Genomic DNA, 17,176 nt, shown 5'->3' with positions numbered 1-17,176 from the left:
TCTGCACAGCTGGCCCAGCCACTGAAGTAGGACATGCAAGAATGACTCAAAATTGATCAGATGAAGCCAGGCCCAGGCTGTACCCTCATCTGTATGGTGACAATATTACCTGGGGCAGCTGTGGTGAGGAGGAAGTGGTATCTGTACTCCAAGTCCAAGGAATGCGTGTCTAGTAAGTGGCAGCTGTATTATTAGTGAAATGCAAGGAAATGTTTGTGAACCAGCCTGTGACATGATGACAAACTGCCTCGGTTGTCTGCTCATCCCTAAACTCAACTGATGTGTACTGAAGGCCTATTCTATGTTTGGCACACAGAGCAAAGATCTTGTGGGTAATTGCTCTGCAACTCTACAATCCTAAATCTTTATGAAATTCTTCAGTCATTTTTTAAAAAAGATTTAATTCATTTATTTGAGAGAGCATGAGCAGGGAGGAAGGGCAGAGGGAAGGGAAAAGCACACTCTCCACTGAGCAGGGAGCCCAATGTGGGGCTTGATCCTAGGATACTGAGATCACCACCTGGGCCAAAGGTGGACACCCACCTGACTGAGCCACCTAGGTGCCCCAAATTCTTCGGTTCTGAGTCCATTATCAAAATATGAGTCTAAGACTACCAGATTCTGTAATCTATTTCCTAAATCTGTGGTTGAAGCAGGGAATAAGCATTTATGGAGTGTCTATTTTGTGCCAGGTACTGTGCTTGATGCTTTATGAACGTTACTTTATTTATGCCTACAGTCCTGTGGAGGGAGATATTTTCACCCACATGCTCCAGGCTCAGAGAGGTAAAGTGATGTGGCCAAAGTTCCACAGCTGGTTTGAGACAGACCCAAGATTTTAATTAATCCTTTTCTGCGAATCCCCAAAACGGAATCTTTGTACTCATCTCTATAATTCTGTAAGATTCTAATGTCTTCATTCTTGGCCCCATCATCCCAGGAGGACAGGGTGCGGCCGCGCGAAGGCCTGGTGGTCAGGGGATGGAGATGCTGGCCCCCGCCCCCTGACCCGCGCAGGCCCACTTGGGCCTCCCCGGCCCTGGCGCCGCGACGCCTCGGACCGGAGCCGTCTGGCCATGTGTGGCCACATGGTGGCGCTGCAGGCCGGGAGCCTCCGGAAGGGGCGTGGACGCAGGGTTAGGTGAGGGCCGCTGGCCCGCGGGGCCTCGACTCTCCCTAAGGTTTGCGGGAGGCCAGGGCTGAGGGATGGGCGGGGTAGTGCCCGCACGGGAAGGAGGAGCCCCCCAGTGTGACGGTCCCATCCTCACCTGTGGCTGCAGGCGTGAAGCTGCAGCCCAGGGCAGAGGTGACCTACCCCAGAACTTGTCTCCTGCAGGAGGCCTGGCCTCCCCATCCTGCCTTCAGCACTGCTTTGTCCCCATTGTAAAGACACTTCTGATCCGTGACCACCCCCTCTTCAGGAGGGCTTTGGCCCAGCCTCACTGGGTTCAAGTCCCTAGGATCCCTCCCCTGCCCCTTCATTTGAAGGCTTTCTCGTAAGAGGGGATGAAGGAAGGCTGGAGAACCAGTCTGAGGACTGTGAGTGCTGGGGTCTCGTCCTGATACCTACTTCCATGTTAACCGATGGGTGCTAGCCTCCTGCTCCTGGAGCCCAGCCTGGGTGGGGGTGTGCGGGGGGCAGTGGCAAGTGACACAATAGGCTAGCTTCCCAGCCCTACCCACAGCCTGAGTGTTCTGGGTTCTGTGCTATTGTTCACCCATAACTCCCTCCTCCTGAGTGTCCTCCCCCTCTGTCCAGGTCCACTTGGCTTTCTCAGCTCTGTGGACCAGTCTCCTCCAGGAAGCCTTCCTAATTCCATCACAAGGCTCTCACAGCTCCCTGTGCAGCTCTTGCGGTCAGGTACCTTCTGTATGTCCTCACTTACACTCCAAGGACATGAATCCCTTGGCACAGAGTACATATCAGAAAAAAAACTTGTCATTGTTGGTGATGGATGGTCCCACAGACCTTGGCTGGTTAGAGGGGACAACTGATAGACCTCAGAGCCATTCAGAGGAGCTGGAAGTAAGTTCCCTGTGACTGGAAGTATGCACATGGGAGTTAGGGTGCCACAGCAGGCAAAATGCCAAGAAGGACCAAGTACTGCTGGAGCTCAGATCAGGGAGGGGAAGGGGGACCTTGGGGAAAGCTTCTGAGGAGGTGGGAACTGGGTCTAATAGAGTGGGGAGCAGCTGAGAGGCAGGGATGGGGGAAGGGCAGGGCCCATGACAAGGTCATGGACTTGAGGCAGCAGGGAGAGGGGAGAGAAGGGTAGACAGGGTGCAAGCCACAGTGAAAGGAGCAACCCATTCCTGAAGGACTTCCTCCTCATATCAGCACACCGTTCAAATCCTGTGAGGTTGCTGGGCTTTTCTGGAAGAACAGGCTACCCAGGGCACATCTGTGGATGCGGGTGCAAGGATGGAAAGAGGGACTGTTTGTAGTGTTTATTAAATCAAGGACCGGGTAGGTGTAGGGTGGGCCTGGTGGGGGAGGATGGAGCTCTCACTGTCCTGTGGGCATCTCTGTGGGACCAGCCCACGGAGCCCCAATGGGCCACCTATGCCTGGCTTCTCCCCCAACACCTCCTCCCGCAAGGCATCCCCAGGACACAGCATTACAAAAGTGAACAAATGCAATGTTTTCCTTCTTTTACAAATGACACGTTTCCAGCCCCTGCCGGCAGGGGTGGGGGGATGGGGGTGGTCCAAGTGACAGTCCATTACAAAGGCAACAATTTTTATAAAACAAATACTAAGGAAAGAGCCCAGGGCTGGGAAGTTGAGATGCCACCTGGGCGGAGCATAAACACTGATGGGGGTACCCGCCTCCTGATGGATGGGTGAGATAGGGCCTTGGGCTCAGAGCTAGTGGGAGGCTGAACCCAGGAGGCCCCTTGGGGTTTCCAGAACTTCATTGACTTCCAAGACCTGGGTTTCGAAGCAGTACCTCAGGGGTCACTGGATGCATTTTCATTCTTGACACTGGGGGACCCCATGCCAGAGTGGGGAAACTGGTAGGCCTCGAACTGGCTTGCCTGAAGCTTCCAGAGACTCCGCGGTGACCTGACTTAACCAGTGCCACACAGCTGGTTATGGGGCCCAGGGTCCCACCTCCGAGGTCCTTGCCTGTCCTGGGATGCGGGAGCCCGGGAAGGGGACAGAGGGCATGACTTAGAGAAGACAGAAAAGTAAAAGGGCCTCCCTGGGAGGCAGGGTGCTGGGGCCGGTCATGCCTCTGCTGCATTACCTCAGATTAGCCATGTTCCTTTTCTAGACCTCCGCTGCCCCCTTGGTTGCGAGAAGGTGCACTTGGTATTTTTTTCTAGTCCCTTCCATGACGAAGGTTCTACCCAGGTTCTAGAGGAAAAGAAAAGGAGGAAGAAAAAAAAAAAAAAAGAAAAAGAAAAGGAGGAAGGAGGCCTCGTGTGCCCAGAACAAAGAGAGGGACTGCCTTGTAAAAGCCGCCCCTGCCCATGTGACTGGACTGCAGGCCCGAGGGGATGCTCAGCTGTGGGCCTGACCTCAGCCCTGCAGCAGGGGCTCTCTTCCACCCTCCTTCTGTCACAAGTCAGGCTGGCCCAGGCCTGAGGGAAGGCACTTTGGGGACAAAGTGGGGAAGGACAGCAGGGACTGCTGTCTGGTTTGGCATCAAAGACTTTCTCCTTATGGTTTGGGGGATGACAAAGGGGGCAAGACTTTGCTCCTGGGTGTTGGTCCCAGGTCCAAAGCCTCCCCCTGGGTCCACAGCTCTTTTCCAAGGATGCTGCCACACGGGCCTGCAGGGTCTCCCCCACCCCCGGCGTTGGCGTTGGCACATGAAAATATAAGTTACCCAGGACCTGAGGAAGCCCAGGGCAGCAGTTTGTTCTGTGGCCCCAGGCTACACCATTCGTCACAAAGTGTTGGAGCGCTCAGCAGCCGATCCCCGGGCATCTCTGCAGTGCAGGGCCACCTTGGGGCTAGAGCTAGGCTGCCGGGGGTAGGCGCCCTCCCGCACCAGCCGCTGGCACCGCATACCCTGGCCCACACTGATGCTCTGCAGTGCCGGCAGGTGGATGAGCAGCGTCTCGGGCAGAGGCAGCAGGCCCGTGCCTGACAGGTCCAGCTCCTGCAGGGAGCCCAGGCCTGAGAATACCTCAGCTCCTGCCCACTTGAGTTTAGGGTTGCCTGACAGGTCCAAGACCTGCAAACTCTGCAACTCACGAAAGCCATAGGGCGCCAGCTGGGGGAGGCCTTGCAGGCTGCCTAGTGACAGGTGTGTCAGGCCCGCCAGCCCCCTGAAGGCACCGGGGCCCACGGCAGCCAGGGGATTGCCATCCAGGCTCAGGTAGCGCAGGGGCAGGTCCCGGAGGTCAGGGATGGTGCGGAGCCGGTTCCAGGCCAGGTTCAGGCTCTGGATGGTGGGTGTGGGCAGGCTGGCCCCCGCAGGGTGGGGCACAAGGCGGTGGATGAGGTTGTGGGAGAGGTCCACGTGCAGCGCCCGGCCCTGGCTGTGGGTAGTGAAGGCCGACACTGAGACCTCCCGGAGCCGGTTGTGGCTGAGATTCACGTCGCTCAGGGGTGAGCTGGTGAAGCTTTCCGCCGGCAGGGCTGCCAGGCCGTTGTGGCTGATGTCAAGCGACTCCAGGTAGCGAAGGCGGGAGAAGGCGGTGGGTGAGATGCTGGTGAGCAGGTTGTGGCTGAGATCCAGCCCAGCCAGCGTGGTATAGCCTGGCCCTGCCAGCACCGACTCATTCACGGTCTCCAGCCGGTTGGAGGACAGGTCCAAGTGGGCGGTGTCCAAGGGGATGGGCACGGGCACGATGTGAGGGCCCAGGCCACTGCAATCCACGCGGGTCAGGCTGAAGCTGTCGAAGAGGCCAAAGGTCTCCACCTCGCACTGGCATCCAGGGAAGCATGGCCTGGTCGTCTGGGCCCCGCTCACAGCAAGCAACAGCAGTGGGGGCAGCAGCAGGGGCCACAGCATGGTGGGGGCTGGAAAGAGAGCCACAGGTGAGGGACGGGAGCAGGGACCCCATACCAGATGGTTCTTACCCCACCACAAAAGACATGAGCTGGCCTGTGTAGGCGCAGCTGAAAGGTGCCACCACTACCTATCCTCCCAGGATTCCTGGCCTGGAACACTCTTCCTCGTGTAATTCCTGGTCCCCATTCCTCTCTGGCCTTGGTCTCTCCACCTGTATGGTGAAGGGGTTAGGTCAGATTGGTGGATTTTAAACTGGAAGCAGCAGAACACTTTCTTAAAAAAAGATTAGCAGGTAAAAGCAGGCATGTTCTGGCTGATGTGATGGTGGGACTTGGAACTTCCAGGCCTGTTTACAACCCTAGTGGAAATCTCCTGGACTGGATGGGTCTTTGGTCTCCCTCTCCAGCCCTGATGCACTAGGGTCCATGGGCTGGTCTTGCTCCAGATCCTAGCGGGGAGGGGCTAGGGTGCTGGGGGCCATCCACCCCTGCCGCACGTGTTGGGTGCTGGGGGCTGCGCTACCTGCCTCCTGGTACACACTCCCCCTGAACCTTCATAATTACAGGAACCGCAAGGCGGCTCTTTCTATTGCCACTTCATGAAGAGAGAACGGAGATGCAGAAGGTCCAGAAAGCTATGCACGGCCACATGTACGGGGGGGGGGATGGACCCAGATGGAGTATAGAGGAAGCATGACTCACTGTCATGGTTTCGCAGGGGCTGAGCCATGTCTGAGACCCACACACCATCCCCCGAGACTGAAGCCTCTCCCTGCAAGGGGGGCCTTCAATAACAGTCCCCATGCTTCCCCTTTTGTGGGTAACAACAGCTGAATCCCTAGGCTTAAGCCCCCTCCCTGGCCTGTCCTCTAGATCCACGCAGGATCCTTATTCCAACTGGGGACCCTGTGTCAAGACTTCCAGATGGGCTCTGGGGACACCTGTCCAAGCCTCATTCCCCTTGCCCTGTCCCTACCCACAGCTGATACACTCTTAACGCCCCTTTGGCCCTTCCTTTAGCCCAGGGCAGGCAGCTGGGCTGGTTCCTTCATTGTACTGATGAAGAACTAGAGGCTCAGAGAGGAACAGGGTTTTAGCCCAAACTAATAAAAGTAGGACAGGATTAGAACCCAGGCCTGCTCAATCCCAATTCCCCTCTTTTCATCTGCTTTCCTCCAGCAGGACTGGTCAAGTACCCAGCGGAGATAGTCCCAAGAGGCGCTTTTCCCACTGACACATGCTATGACGCAAGCCACGTCCCTTCCTGGCCTCAGTTTCCCTCCTGTACAATTGTAACAGGAGCTGCCAGCGACACCAGCACATACATTGTCACATTCATTCCTCACACCCACGCATGTCTGTGTGACCCAAAGCCTGAGTTCATGCCCACTGCAGCTCCAGGGACAGATGTGCTGAGGGAGAGGCTTGCAGGGGGATGAGGGAGGGTTGAGTAGTAAAAGCCTCCTACCACAAAGTCTGTGGCTGCCTCCTCCTGCTACACAGTGTCCACTCCACCCAGGGGACAGATGGCACCTAGCCTCTCCCCAGCAGGTCTCTTCATTTGGGGTGGCCCTGCCCCCCTGCCCAGTCTCCCCTGACATCCCCCCTATCCCTCCCACTGGCCCTCGGGGAGGGAGCAGCTGGATAGCATTACTGGCCCTACATGAAACTTTAAAGGGGCAGCTATCTGATCTGCACTCTGGCTCTACAGGGAGCAGCGAGAAGTGGGGCTCTTCTCTCTGCCCCCCCTTCATGTGGGCCTCTCCTCTCCCACCCCTTTCTTTTGTAGAGTTCAATTTGAGGATTAAACCTGGCCCAGGTGCATCCTGGACTTGGTCCCAACTGAGACAGGACAGAGTGTTCCAATGTCTGGAACCAAAAGAAAAATATTGAGTTACTCCAAGCCCCCTTTGTTCTGCTGGTTGAACTTCTCACCACAGGGGCTCATTACTACCCAGAGCCCCACCTTCCCTGCCAAAGCCATCTGCCCATACCCACCTTCCTGGGGTTTAAACAAACACAGCACACACACAAAAGCCCTGAGATTACCCTTTGGTTCCCAAAGGTGATTATACAATGTGCTTATTAAATGCCAGATGGCCCCCTCGTGAGCTCCTGCTTATGTAACCCGCAGCCCGAACACAGCCCAAGCCCTCTCCTCTAGAGCAGGGGCTTCTCGTCGCCCTCCCAGGCCTCCACCTGTCCTCTGCACTACAAGGCAATAATTCCTGCCCTGCCCTCTTCACATGACGTGACTCAACTCCCACCAAAGGGCAATGCAAACTGTGAAGAGCTGTGCACCAGTGCAAGATGGTCATACCAAGCCACTGGAGATAGGGCAGCTGACTTTGTAAAGGGGGCAGTAGTGCAGGTGGAGGCCCACCTGTGTACCTGTGCTTGTGCCTGTTCCTGGAGCACCCTGGACGAGGCCCGTGCCCAGCCCTGCACAGCGGCCACCTCGGCCGGGGCCCCTGTTCTGTGCCAGGCCTGGACATTCCCAGTGGCAGGTGGTTGGAGCCGGTGACGACGGGCTAGGGCTGGACTCGCATTCTCCCCCACGTCTGCAGCTACTCCTGGAGGTCAGCTGGTGTCTGTTTTAGAGGACATGGAGGATGACACAGGGGAGGTGGGCAGAGACTGGAACTGTACCAGGCTGCAGTAACCTCACAACTGGTTCAAGTGGAACGCACGCTTCCGTACTTTGCTGGGAAAGGAGGAGGGAGGCGCCATGGTCTTTAATACTCAGTGGCTCTGGGGGAGCAGGGGGGCTTTCGTGAGCTCGCAGCAGAGCCCTGAGGTCTCTCGGGGGGTGCGGTGGGGTGGGGTGGGGGGTTGGAGATGGTCCCAGGCAGTCAAGAGAAAGGAGAAATCCCTGAGATGCCTTACCACTGTGGAGGCGTGGGCCAGTGTCTGAGAGTCAGGGTCCCTGTCCTGAGCAGAGGACGTCCCTCCTGGGGTAACATCAGGAGGGGTGCCTTTATAGGAGTGTCTCAGAGATGCTAGGGCCTGGCACTGTGGCTCCATGCCCTTAGCCAAAGGCTCAGGAGCCAAGGGAAAGGTGGAACTTTCTCAGGGGTAGACTGAGGGAAGATAAGGAAAATTCTCACCTTTATAGCTCTTTATAGTTCATAAAAGGCCTTTGCTCATTTGCTGCCACGAAGGCTATAGTGTGGGATATGCAGCCTGGCACCTTAGTGACGAGGAGGCTGTAGCCCACTGTGGGATGATTTTCCATGGCCCCCTGGCAAGGTGGTGGCAGCCCATGTTCAGGCTCTGGTCTCCTGATTCTGGGCTAGGGTTTCCCAGCCCACTCAGGATGGCTGCTGAAGCCTCCTGGGCATCTTACGGAGTCCATAAAAATCGTGCTCAGAAAAGTCGGCGGCCTCATAGAGGGGGCTGATGCCATAATGCTAGGTATCATAAGGATAAATTGCATGTCTAGGAAAATTATAACTATCCATTTAAAAAAAAAGAAAAACAACCAACCCAAATCCTAATTCTGGAAAGTCTAGAAGAAAATATATCCACCCAACAGTAGTTTTTCTTTAGATCGTAGAACTTCGAGATATTTAAACATGTCATAATCTCTTTTTCTCCCCCTATTTCCTCTCTTATGGTGGAAATATATATAAACCACACTGAGAAACACACTAATGAAGCCTCCTCAAAGACCATGGCCATCTCTTTCTCTGATCTTGGCTAGCCATGATCTCGGAGTCTCAGTCTCTCCATCTGTAAAATGGAGAGGTAAATAGCTACTTCACAGGACTGTCACGGAGATGAAATAAAATGGTGACAGTTAGGCACCTGGCAGGATTCTGAGCACATGGGGAGACTGCAGTGTGGACCACCCTGTCTTCCTCCACGGATAGGGAGCAGGTGTGTGGTGGGGGCAGCAGGTGGGCCTGACCCATCTCTCTTCCTCCTTCCTTCAGCACACGTTTGAAACATGTCAAAGCTCTTATCGGCACCCTCTGGGAGAGCAGTTCTTTCCTGGGAGGCATACTGTTTTTCAACAGGGCTGCTGGATCGGAGAAGGGATGAGCAATGTGAGTTCCCCTGGATAGAAACCACCAGCCTCAGCTCCGTGAAGAGGAAAGATCTTCAGAGAGCCAGAAACCTTGGACGCTAACTTGCAGTGAAGACCAGGTGAGTCACTTTACCAGTCCGGACCAGTTCCTTAGACTGAATTTGGACTGGTAATGGTGGTCCCATCAGCTTCGGAGGGAACGGTTGTGAAGATGAGACTTGGAAGCTGAATATTCCCATAGAGAAATGAGGCTCCAGGGAGGTGGAGGCCACATGATGGAAAGATGATGTCTTTTGATCCTACCTACAGCCATACCACACTGTGGAGGTCACTGCTCAATCACAGCACTGCCTCCTAGGGAACCGCACTGGGCCTCAGAGCTTTTCCTGACGTGGTGCTCTAGGAGGCCTCTACCCACTGATCAGGGTTGATGAGAACTGTCATCCTGGGATCAATTCCCTGATCTGAAGGACCTACGATGCTGGGAACAGGAGTCACATGCCTAACTGGGCAACTCTGGGAAGTGACTTCCTCTCAGCCAGTTTCCTCACCTAAGATGGAGACAACCCCTTCCTCCAGGAGTTGCTGTGAGGACCAGAGACCACAGTGCCAGGACCTGATGGATGAGCCACTGAGAGTGCTTATGCCTCTCCTAGGCTGTGTGGTAGGAGCCCCCCGGGAGCCCCTCCCCATCCCCTTCCCCATCCACTCTCCGGGGGCTGAAGGGGAGGCAACAGGACAACTGTGCATGGTGACAAGCACCCGCCTGGCCTGTCCACATCTATGGACACATCCCCTCTCCTCTTGGAGTCTCAGCTCCTCTGGTTTTGCCCAGACAGTGCAGCTCCAGCATCTCAGGAGTTCAGTTTGTGCCAGAAGCATTTACTCAATCTCTCTTAAGTACAGGTGCTGTGTGAGGCCATGTGAGGTGTATGTGGGGTGAGGGTGGGGGTACCAGACCTCACAAGGCTTACAGACCAGCAGTGGGGACAGAAGGGCAACCCAGGACAGGGTCACTAACACCTGCCTTGGCCTCTAGTGCTGGGTGTACCCCCATTGTGTGACCCTCAGAGTTTTATTTCTTTGGGCCTCAGTTCTCTCACCTATGTAACAGTACAGACTCTGCCTCCCTCTGGGACCCTGTGATCTACCCCGGGAAGAAAGGGAAAGGCAGACAGGTGGCCATCATCGAAGGCAAGGGAGGAAAGGGATCTTTGGCCCAAGATGTAGCCGTGCTTTTCCAAACCCCAACCTGCAGATAAAAGACCCTGATCAGCCTGGTTACAGAACACACAGACTTTACAACCTGCCCACCCTGGGTTTGGGGGGCATAGCATAAGGTCCTCTGGGCAGGGGCCAGGAGTTATTCCTTGATGGAACCACTGTGACTCTAAGGGAAGTTTGCTGATGGCCCTGTGAGGTCAAGAGACTAAATCGTGTGGCTATTTACTGGCAGACCCCGGGAACGTCTCCCTACCGTGACACCCCAGGCCCTGCTAGGAGAGCCTCCAGGACAGCTTTGGTTACCTCACTCCCCTTCTCAAAAACCTCCCAACTTCTTCTACCTCCAGAAATCAAGTTCACTGTGGCACAGAGGCACCTGCAGGCTGTCCTCACAGCCCTCCCTCCCCGAGCTGAGCCCCTATCTTAATGTGAACCTACGGTGGTGAGCTCTGCAGAACTCTTTGCCCTTGCTTGCACTTCCTCCAACTCAGAGAATTCCGAGTGGGGAACTGCAAGGTCCCCCAGAGAGCACGAGTAAGAGTAACCGAGGGGGTAGTGACAACAAGGAAATGGCAGAGCAGGGCCCAGGACCCGGGTTCCGATGCCTGACTGCTGCCGGCAGCACCCGCATCCACCTGGCCTGCCCCGGCCCTGCCAGCAGAACAAAACCTGTTCTGTCCGACTCAGGCCCCGGAGCCACCTCTCCCACTCCGGCCTCTCCCACCATCCACGTGCCTCCTTTGGATGCATACTGACGACATTCTCTACCGTTATTTACCTGCCTGTCTCCTGGCTTGAAGTGTGAGCGGCTTGGGGCAGTGACTCTGCCTTCTTCACCTGTTCACCCCTTCCCCCTTCTGGGGACAGAGCCAGGCCTGGAGGCCATGGCAAACACTGTTGGATGAATGAACAGGCCAGTAATTCAGGATTAACTGCTGGACTCAGACCCAGGTGTAAATCCAGCCCCGTACTTCCTTGCCTTAGGCAAGTGTCAACCTTGTTGGGTCTCAGTGTTCTCAAAAGGGACAACAACACAGGGCTGGCCAAAGCTTCATGGGATGGTGTGTGAAACACTAGGCTCAACGTCTGCCTCATGTTAAGTGCTCGATGTGTGGTAGTCAATGATGCTGATGATTTATTAAGCTTCCAGAAGGCAATGGCCGTGTTATTCTTCTTAGGTTTTTCCCTTCCCAAGTACCCAGCGCAGTGCCAGGCACCCCGGCAGGTCTGTGACTGCTTATAGTAACATTCTCCAGGCAGTGTGCTGGTGTCGGCTGGCCAGGCCCCAAACTCCCTCCTCCTTCTCTGAGATCTATCTAGAACTCGGGGTTCTGGCTTAGGCCTGTCTAAGGCCCCAGGTGCCTGCTCCTGGTGCCACACCACAGCATTTCTGAGCCAAAGATTTGCCAGCTTCTCACGACAACTTCAAGGGGGAGCCCCTGGCATGGGAATGAGGTGGGTGGGAGGCTGAGCCTTGGGCTGGACCAGGGCCCTAGCACCCACCTGAGACTGCTTAATGCTGAGCTGCCTCCCACCCTGCTCCCTCGGCCAAGAGCTCACTCCAGCTGATGCCAATTTCCCCCAGGTGGAAATTCCATTAACATCCGCTCCATGCCCCAACATCACCACCCACTATCTCCCCTCCCCGCCCCGCCCAGCCAACCACTTAAGTCAGCTCTGGAAACGCAAGGCAGAAAGAATTTCAGGGCCAAACTCCTGGAGCCTTGAGGACTGGCTCTCCCAGCAGAATTGCTAATGCCACACATCTGTACAAACACGTCAGCTCACCACGCACTTCTACATCACCACCTCCTCTCTGCCTCATCACAGTCTTTGACCATGGGGATTACTCTATTTTGCAGACGGCTGGCATTATTCAGTGGCGTAGTAGAGGAACCAGGTCTCAAACCCAGATGTCTGAGCTCCAAATCCCTCACACCACTGTGACTCAACTTACAAATGGGCCCGCATGGGCAACGGCTACAGTTGATCGTGCTGGACTATGATTATGTTTACCAGTCTGTCCTCCTGTGAGCAAGGATGGGGTCAGATTGGTTTTTATATCCTTGTAGCTAAGCACTGGAACTGGCATAAAGCAGGTACTACATGAAGATGTACCAGGCATTAAAATACTACTTCACCAAAGAACACCTCTGAACCTTTCCAATGCCTCAACTATGACCTGTTCGGTCACCCTGCAAGATCAGCAGAATAGACGGTACTGTATCTATCCTACAGCTATGTGAAGAGACCCAGAGAAGTTTGGTGATCTATCCAGAGTCATGCAGCCAGTGAGGACAGAGGCTGGACTCAGGATCCAGGTATTCTGACTCCCAGTGCCTGGCCTCCTCTATGACATTATCCCTGGTGCAGGTGGGCCCAGCAACCTTGCCCGAGGAGGATGTTCTACAGGGAAATGGGCAAGACTCCCAAAACTGTTTTCTCTGCTGTGAAAGGCAGCCTGTGTGGAGTCACGGGGAGGCAGTCTGGGGCAGAGGAATGGGTTTTGCAGCCAGGCAGACTGGGCTCTGACCCCAGAGTGCCTCCCTGCTAGGAGGCTTACCTGTGCCCTCACCCCTGAGTCTAAGCTTTCATTTGTTTTTTGTTTTTTGTTTTTTTAAGCTTTCATTTGTAACATGGTGAGAATTCTAGTATTGCTCCCAGCAGGTCACTGGGATGATTACACAAGGTAAAATGAAGACTTAGTCCCAGGGCTGGCACGCATTGGTGCTCACTGCATGTGGGTTCCTGCCCCCCAATGGCTGCTTTCAGGGGCCAGGAAAGAAAAAGGAGCTGAGACAACAGAAGGTCAAAGATAAGGCAGGGGCAGAGCTTAAAGAATCCAAAATGTACCCAGAAGCCTTGGATTCTCTCCTAATGCACCATCCAGGGCCCTGCCTGGGCTACAAATGCTGGCTGACCTGGATCTATCAGGGAATTGGGAAGGGGTCTGGAAAGGTTGCAGAAGCCAAAGCAGGCTGAAGCAGGTGTGTCACCTGTGACAGAAAGAATCAGCAGCCACACCTGAGTAGATGGTCACGGTCTCCACTTCTTCCCCCACCAAGCCAGGCAGTTACCTCCCCCTGCCCAGGTTGGGCTCAGGAGGCCTCCTGGCCTGGACTGTTACAACAGCTTTATTCCTGGGCCTCTGCCTCTGATTGTCAGCCTTACTGTGTGCTAGAGTACAATCCCAACAGAAGAACAGGACCTCACCCCTGCTCCCACTTAAAACCTATCCTGCATAGAGAGCTTGCCAGACTAGGAGCCTATCACGCCTTTGCATCGGTTATTCCCTCTGATGAAGAGGACAGAGATGCTCTTTTCTTTGTCTACCATGCACCTGGGCTTTGTCCCCCTGGGCTCTCATGGCTAGGACTACAGGTGAAGCTTGCTCTGCCTTTTTTTTTTTTTTTTTTTTTTAGATTTTTTATTTATTCATGAGAGACAGAGAGAGGCAGAGAGAGAAGCAGAGGGAGAAGCAGGCTCCATGCAGGGAGCCCAATGTGGTTCTTGATCCTGGGACTCCAGGATCACACCCTGGGCCGAAGGTAGGTGCTCAACCGCGGAGCCACCCAGGGATCCCTGCTCTGCCTTCTATTGTCAGTGCACTCCAACAATGTAAGGCAGACTACAAACCTCGTCTCATATTGTTAGCACATGTAAGTCACCATCCTATTTAACATTCACAACAGATTGGTGGTGAGACAGGAATTACTCTGCTCACATTTGAAGGATAAGAAGACCGAGAATCCGAGGTAAAGTTACTTGCCCAAGGTCACAGAGCTAGGAAGTGACAGAGTGGGAATAAAATCTAGGTTTTGGCTCAGCTCTGCCTGCAGATTGGTCTCCCAGTCTCCAGCACAGCCCACAAGCCAGAGGAAGTTTTCCTAGAATGACCAATCCTACCCTATTATGCCTGCTTAGACCCTCCAGCAGCTCTCTACCACCTGCAGGTTCAAATCCTGGCTCCTAGACCTGGCATTTAAGGCCCTCCTATTTGGTCCCTCTCTTCCCTCCCAGCTGAATTCCAATCCCCACCCCACCCCACCACACACCTTGCATCTTACAGTCTGCAATGCTGACCACCTCAGTACTGTGATCAGAATACACTGAGCCATATAGTGCTGCTCCCTCCCTGGGAGACACTTCCCGCCTCCTGGCATATTCCCGGGACCTGCCTCTGCAGCTGCATTCCATCCTTCCTTCCTGGGCTGCAGGGGCTCCTGGCCCACCTCACTTCATCCCTCCCTAACTTCAAAGCTGTGGTTTGAAAGGAAAGCGCCAGGGGTTGCCTCCTTTCCAGGTGAATGGCTTTTGCCCCTCCTTCACATCTGCAGCATCCGCACAATTCTAGGTTAAAGACTGGGGCGGGGTGAGGGGGCAGGGAAAGGAAGGTGTTGGGGCTATCTCCGTGACCCAGGATCAAAGGCCCAAAAGACTCCCATCTCTGAGAGCTCCCTCTCGGGTCAGACCTCGGCTCCACAAGTCTGGACTTATCTGAAGGGTAGAGCTGTCAGGAAGGGCTGGAGAAGTTCCTGAGTCACCTCCTCGTCCCGGCCAAGTGTGGGGCCGAATCCCGCAGCGCGGGTTACCCCGCCTGCAAGCGGAGTTCTTTCGCCCCGCATCCAGGGCAGGGGGACTGCGACTCCCAGAGGCTGAGCAACTCGCCCTGAGCAGGTCTGTGGGCCCGTGGCCGACCCACTGGGAACCAGTAGGTGCGGGGATCCCAGAAGCCGACGCCTCGTCACCTACCGGAGCCGAGGGCTGGCCCCCACCCCCGCCCCCGCCCCCACCTCCTACCCCCGCCCCCCGGGGGCGGGACGCCGGCCAAGAGCAGATCTCAAAGCGGAGCAGCCGGGGGCTGGGGCCGGCCTCTCGCCGGGCAGACACGTCTCCCTCGGTCACATACACTCCCTCCGAGAAGTGCGGGGCGAGCAGCACAGCTGCCGTCTCCTCTCCCGCCTCCCCCCCCCCCCCCCCCCCGGGGCCCAGGACGGTCCGCTTACCTCTCCGCTCCCGGCTGGCTGGGCTGGGGTGTCGGGCACGCTCCGCCCAGCCCTGGCCTGGGCGAGTCCCCAAGCGCGGCTGACCCCCCCCGACCCCGCCCCATCCCCTCGCGCTCTAAGGGCCCCAGGAGGTGCAGGAGGGAGAGGGCTGCCAGCGCCCCTGCCCGGGCTGCGGCGGGAGCGGGACGGGGCTGTTGCCGGAGGAACCAGGAGAAAAGTTTGAAGTCAAGTCGGGGCCCGGGTGGACCGCAGGGGAGCGAGGAGCCGGGGCGGCGTCTGGCTCGGGGCGCGCACACACTCCACGGACATCAGCCCAGACACGTCGACAGGCACCACCACGTACGCGGACACGCGACGCGCCCACCCACACCCACCACCGAACGCGGGCCCACAAGGCGTGGACACGGCACCAAACCGCCACACAAAGGCGCAGGCAGAGGCACGTCCCCGGGTCCAAAGCTACAAAGACCCACAAACGCGGGATGCACGTGTCCGCACAAAGACCCCGGAGGCGCCGGCCCCCAGCGCGCGCCCAGAGCCTTTGTCTCCCGGCAGCCCGCTCCCCTCGGTACGCGCCCCTACCCCGGCCGAGCCCTGGCGCCCCGCAGCCGCTGCCCGCGCCCCGGTCCTGGGAAAGTTGAGGGGCCCGGGGCCCGCCCCCAGACTTCGGCGCCGCCGGCCCGGATGGGGCCGCGAGGTCGGGGTCGAGCACCCACCTGGAAGCCGCAGCCGCAGCCGCCTCGGCGCGCTCACCCAGGCGGCCCGGCCGCGGGCCCTCGGCCGGCGCTTTTCTCGGCGCGGCGCGGCCCGCCCCCCGGCCCCCGCCCGCCGCCCGCCGCCCGCCGCCGGGAACCCCCCCGCCCGTCCGGCGCCCAGCGGCGGCTCGGGCCCGCCGCCCGACGATCTAGGGAGTGTCGCCAAAGTGCCGGCTTTCCCGGCGCGCGCCCGCCCCGCCCCCCGCACGCCCGCCCGCGGAGCGGGAGCCGGCGCCGGAGCCAGCTCGGGTTCCACCCCAGGGAGCGTCTCAAAAGTGCGCACGCAGCTCCCGCCCACTCCAGTCGGCCGGGCTCCCGGCTTCCTGCAACCAGCGGGGATCCCTGCCCCTCCCCCGGAGCGCCTGAGCCACCCAGCAGATGGCCGCGCGGTCGGGAACATCTGGAGGTCGCGCGAGTGCGTGTGCGCGCGAGGGAAGGAGGGTGGGGGGACGTCGGTGAGGAAGCGATCGGTGGGCGAGGGTTCCCTCCTCTGGAGTTCATCCCTCTCGTTTTTTTTTTTTTTTTTTTTTTTTTTTTTTTGAGTGAGGAGTTGCCCGGGAATCTGAAACAGAGAAAGACTGGCTGAAGCACGAGGCCGCCGAGGGGCCCGGGCCAGGCAGAAAAACTACCAGGACAGGACAGGGGAAAGCGGCCACTTAGTTTTTCCGAAGGGAACTGTGGACTTCTGGTTGGATTTCTTTTTTTAAAGTTTTTATTTATTTATGATAGTCACACAGAGAGAGAGAGAGAGAAGCAGGCTCCATGCAAGGAGCCCGACGTGGGACTCGATCCCAGGTCTCCAGGATCGCGCCCTGGGCCAAAGGCAGGCGCCAAACCGCTGCCACCCAGGGATCCCCCCCTTGTTGGATTTCTAAGAAGGGAAACTGCGTGTGTGACTAGGCACCACTTATTCCTCCCTCTGTAGCTCATCCTCTCTTCACTCCTCTTTAAAGTGGTTATAAGGTCAGGAAGACATAAACAAAAAATCTCTTAAAAACGAGGATTAAGAGAGAAAGAGAAATTGCCTGATCGGTGCATTCCCTATGTGAGGTTGAGGCAAGGGAGGGGGGTGAGTTTGAGCCTCCCAGTCTGCACCCCTAGACCGGGGTGGAGGGCAGTTGTCAGGCACCCCAGAGGTATCTGGCCCTGGGGTAGAGGGAGGCATTGGTCTTGAACCCTGGACCTCCCAGGAA

General features: G+C 56.8%; 2 protein-coding genes and 1 long non-coding RNA gene across 6 annotated transcripts in view; 2 read left to right on the top strand and 1 right to left on the bottom strand.

The window, feature by feature from the left end:
* Positions 1-3: 3 nt before the first annotated feature.
* On the top strand, positions 4-13,874 carry LOC121476307. Of its 2 annotated transcripts, none has more exons than XR_005983905.1 (3): positions 4-172; positions 8,988-9,117; positions 12,085-13,874. It is a non-coding gene; the product is annotated as an uncharacterized LOC121476307 (long non-coding RNA). The 2 variants fall into 2 exon arrangements; XR_005983906.1 differs by having other exon boundaries at positions 8,904-9,117.
* TSKU (tsukushi, small leucine rich proteoglycan) lies at positions 2,435-16,023 on the bottom strand. Of its 3 annotated transcripts, none has more exons than XM_041730182.1 (2): positions 15,945-16,023; positions 2,435-4,977 (listed from the first exon to the last, which is right to left on the bottom strand). In XM_041730182.1, the coding sequence occupies exon 2, from the start codon at positions 4,967-4,969 to the stop codon at positions 3,896-3,898; it is 1,074 nt and encodes a 357-aa protein (XP_041586116.1). In that variant the 5' UTR covers positions 4,970-4,977; positions 15,945-16,023; the 3' UTR covers positions 2,435-3,895. The 3 variants fall into 3 exon arrangements, with proteins under 3 accessions (XP_041586116.1, XP_041586119.1, XP_041586118.1); XM_041730185.1 differs by lacking the exon at positions 15,945-16,023 and adding an exon at positions 15,229-15,918; XM_041730184.1 differs by lacking the exon at positions 15,945-16,023 and adding an exon at positions 5,097-8,960.
* Positions 15,711-17,176, top strand: part of LOC121476182 (guanylate cyclase D-like) — a 101,528-nt gene continuing 100,062 nt past the window's right edge. The window contains exons 1-2 of the mRNA XM_041729909.1: positions 15,711-15,796; positions 15,892-16,424. Coding sequence (XP_041585843.1) covers positions 15,711-15,796; positions 15,892-16,424 — 619 coding nt within the window. The remainder of the gene's footprint in view (positions 15,797-15,891; positions 16,425-17,176) is intronic.

Source organism: Vulpes lagopus, chromosome 15, assembly GCF_018345385.1.
Source record: "Vulpes lagopus strain Blue_001 chromosome 15, ASM1834538v1, whole genome shotgun sequence".
Taxonomy (NCBI): domain Eukaryota; kingdom Metazoa; phylum Chordata; class Mammalia; order Carnivora; family Canidae; genus Vulpes; species Vulpes lagopus.
This window is presented reverse-complemented; position numbering and strand designations above follow the sequence as displayed.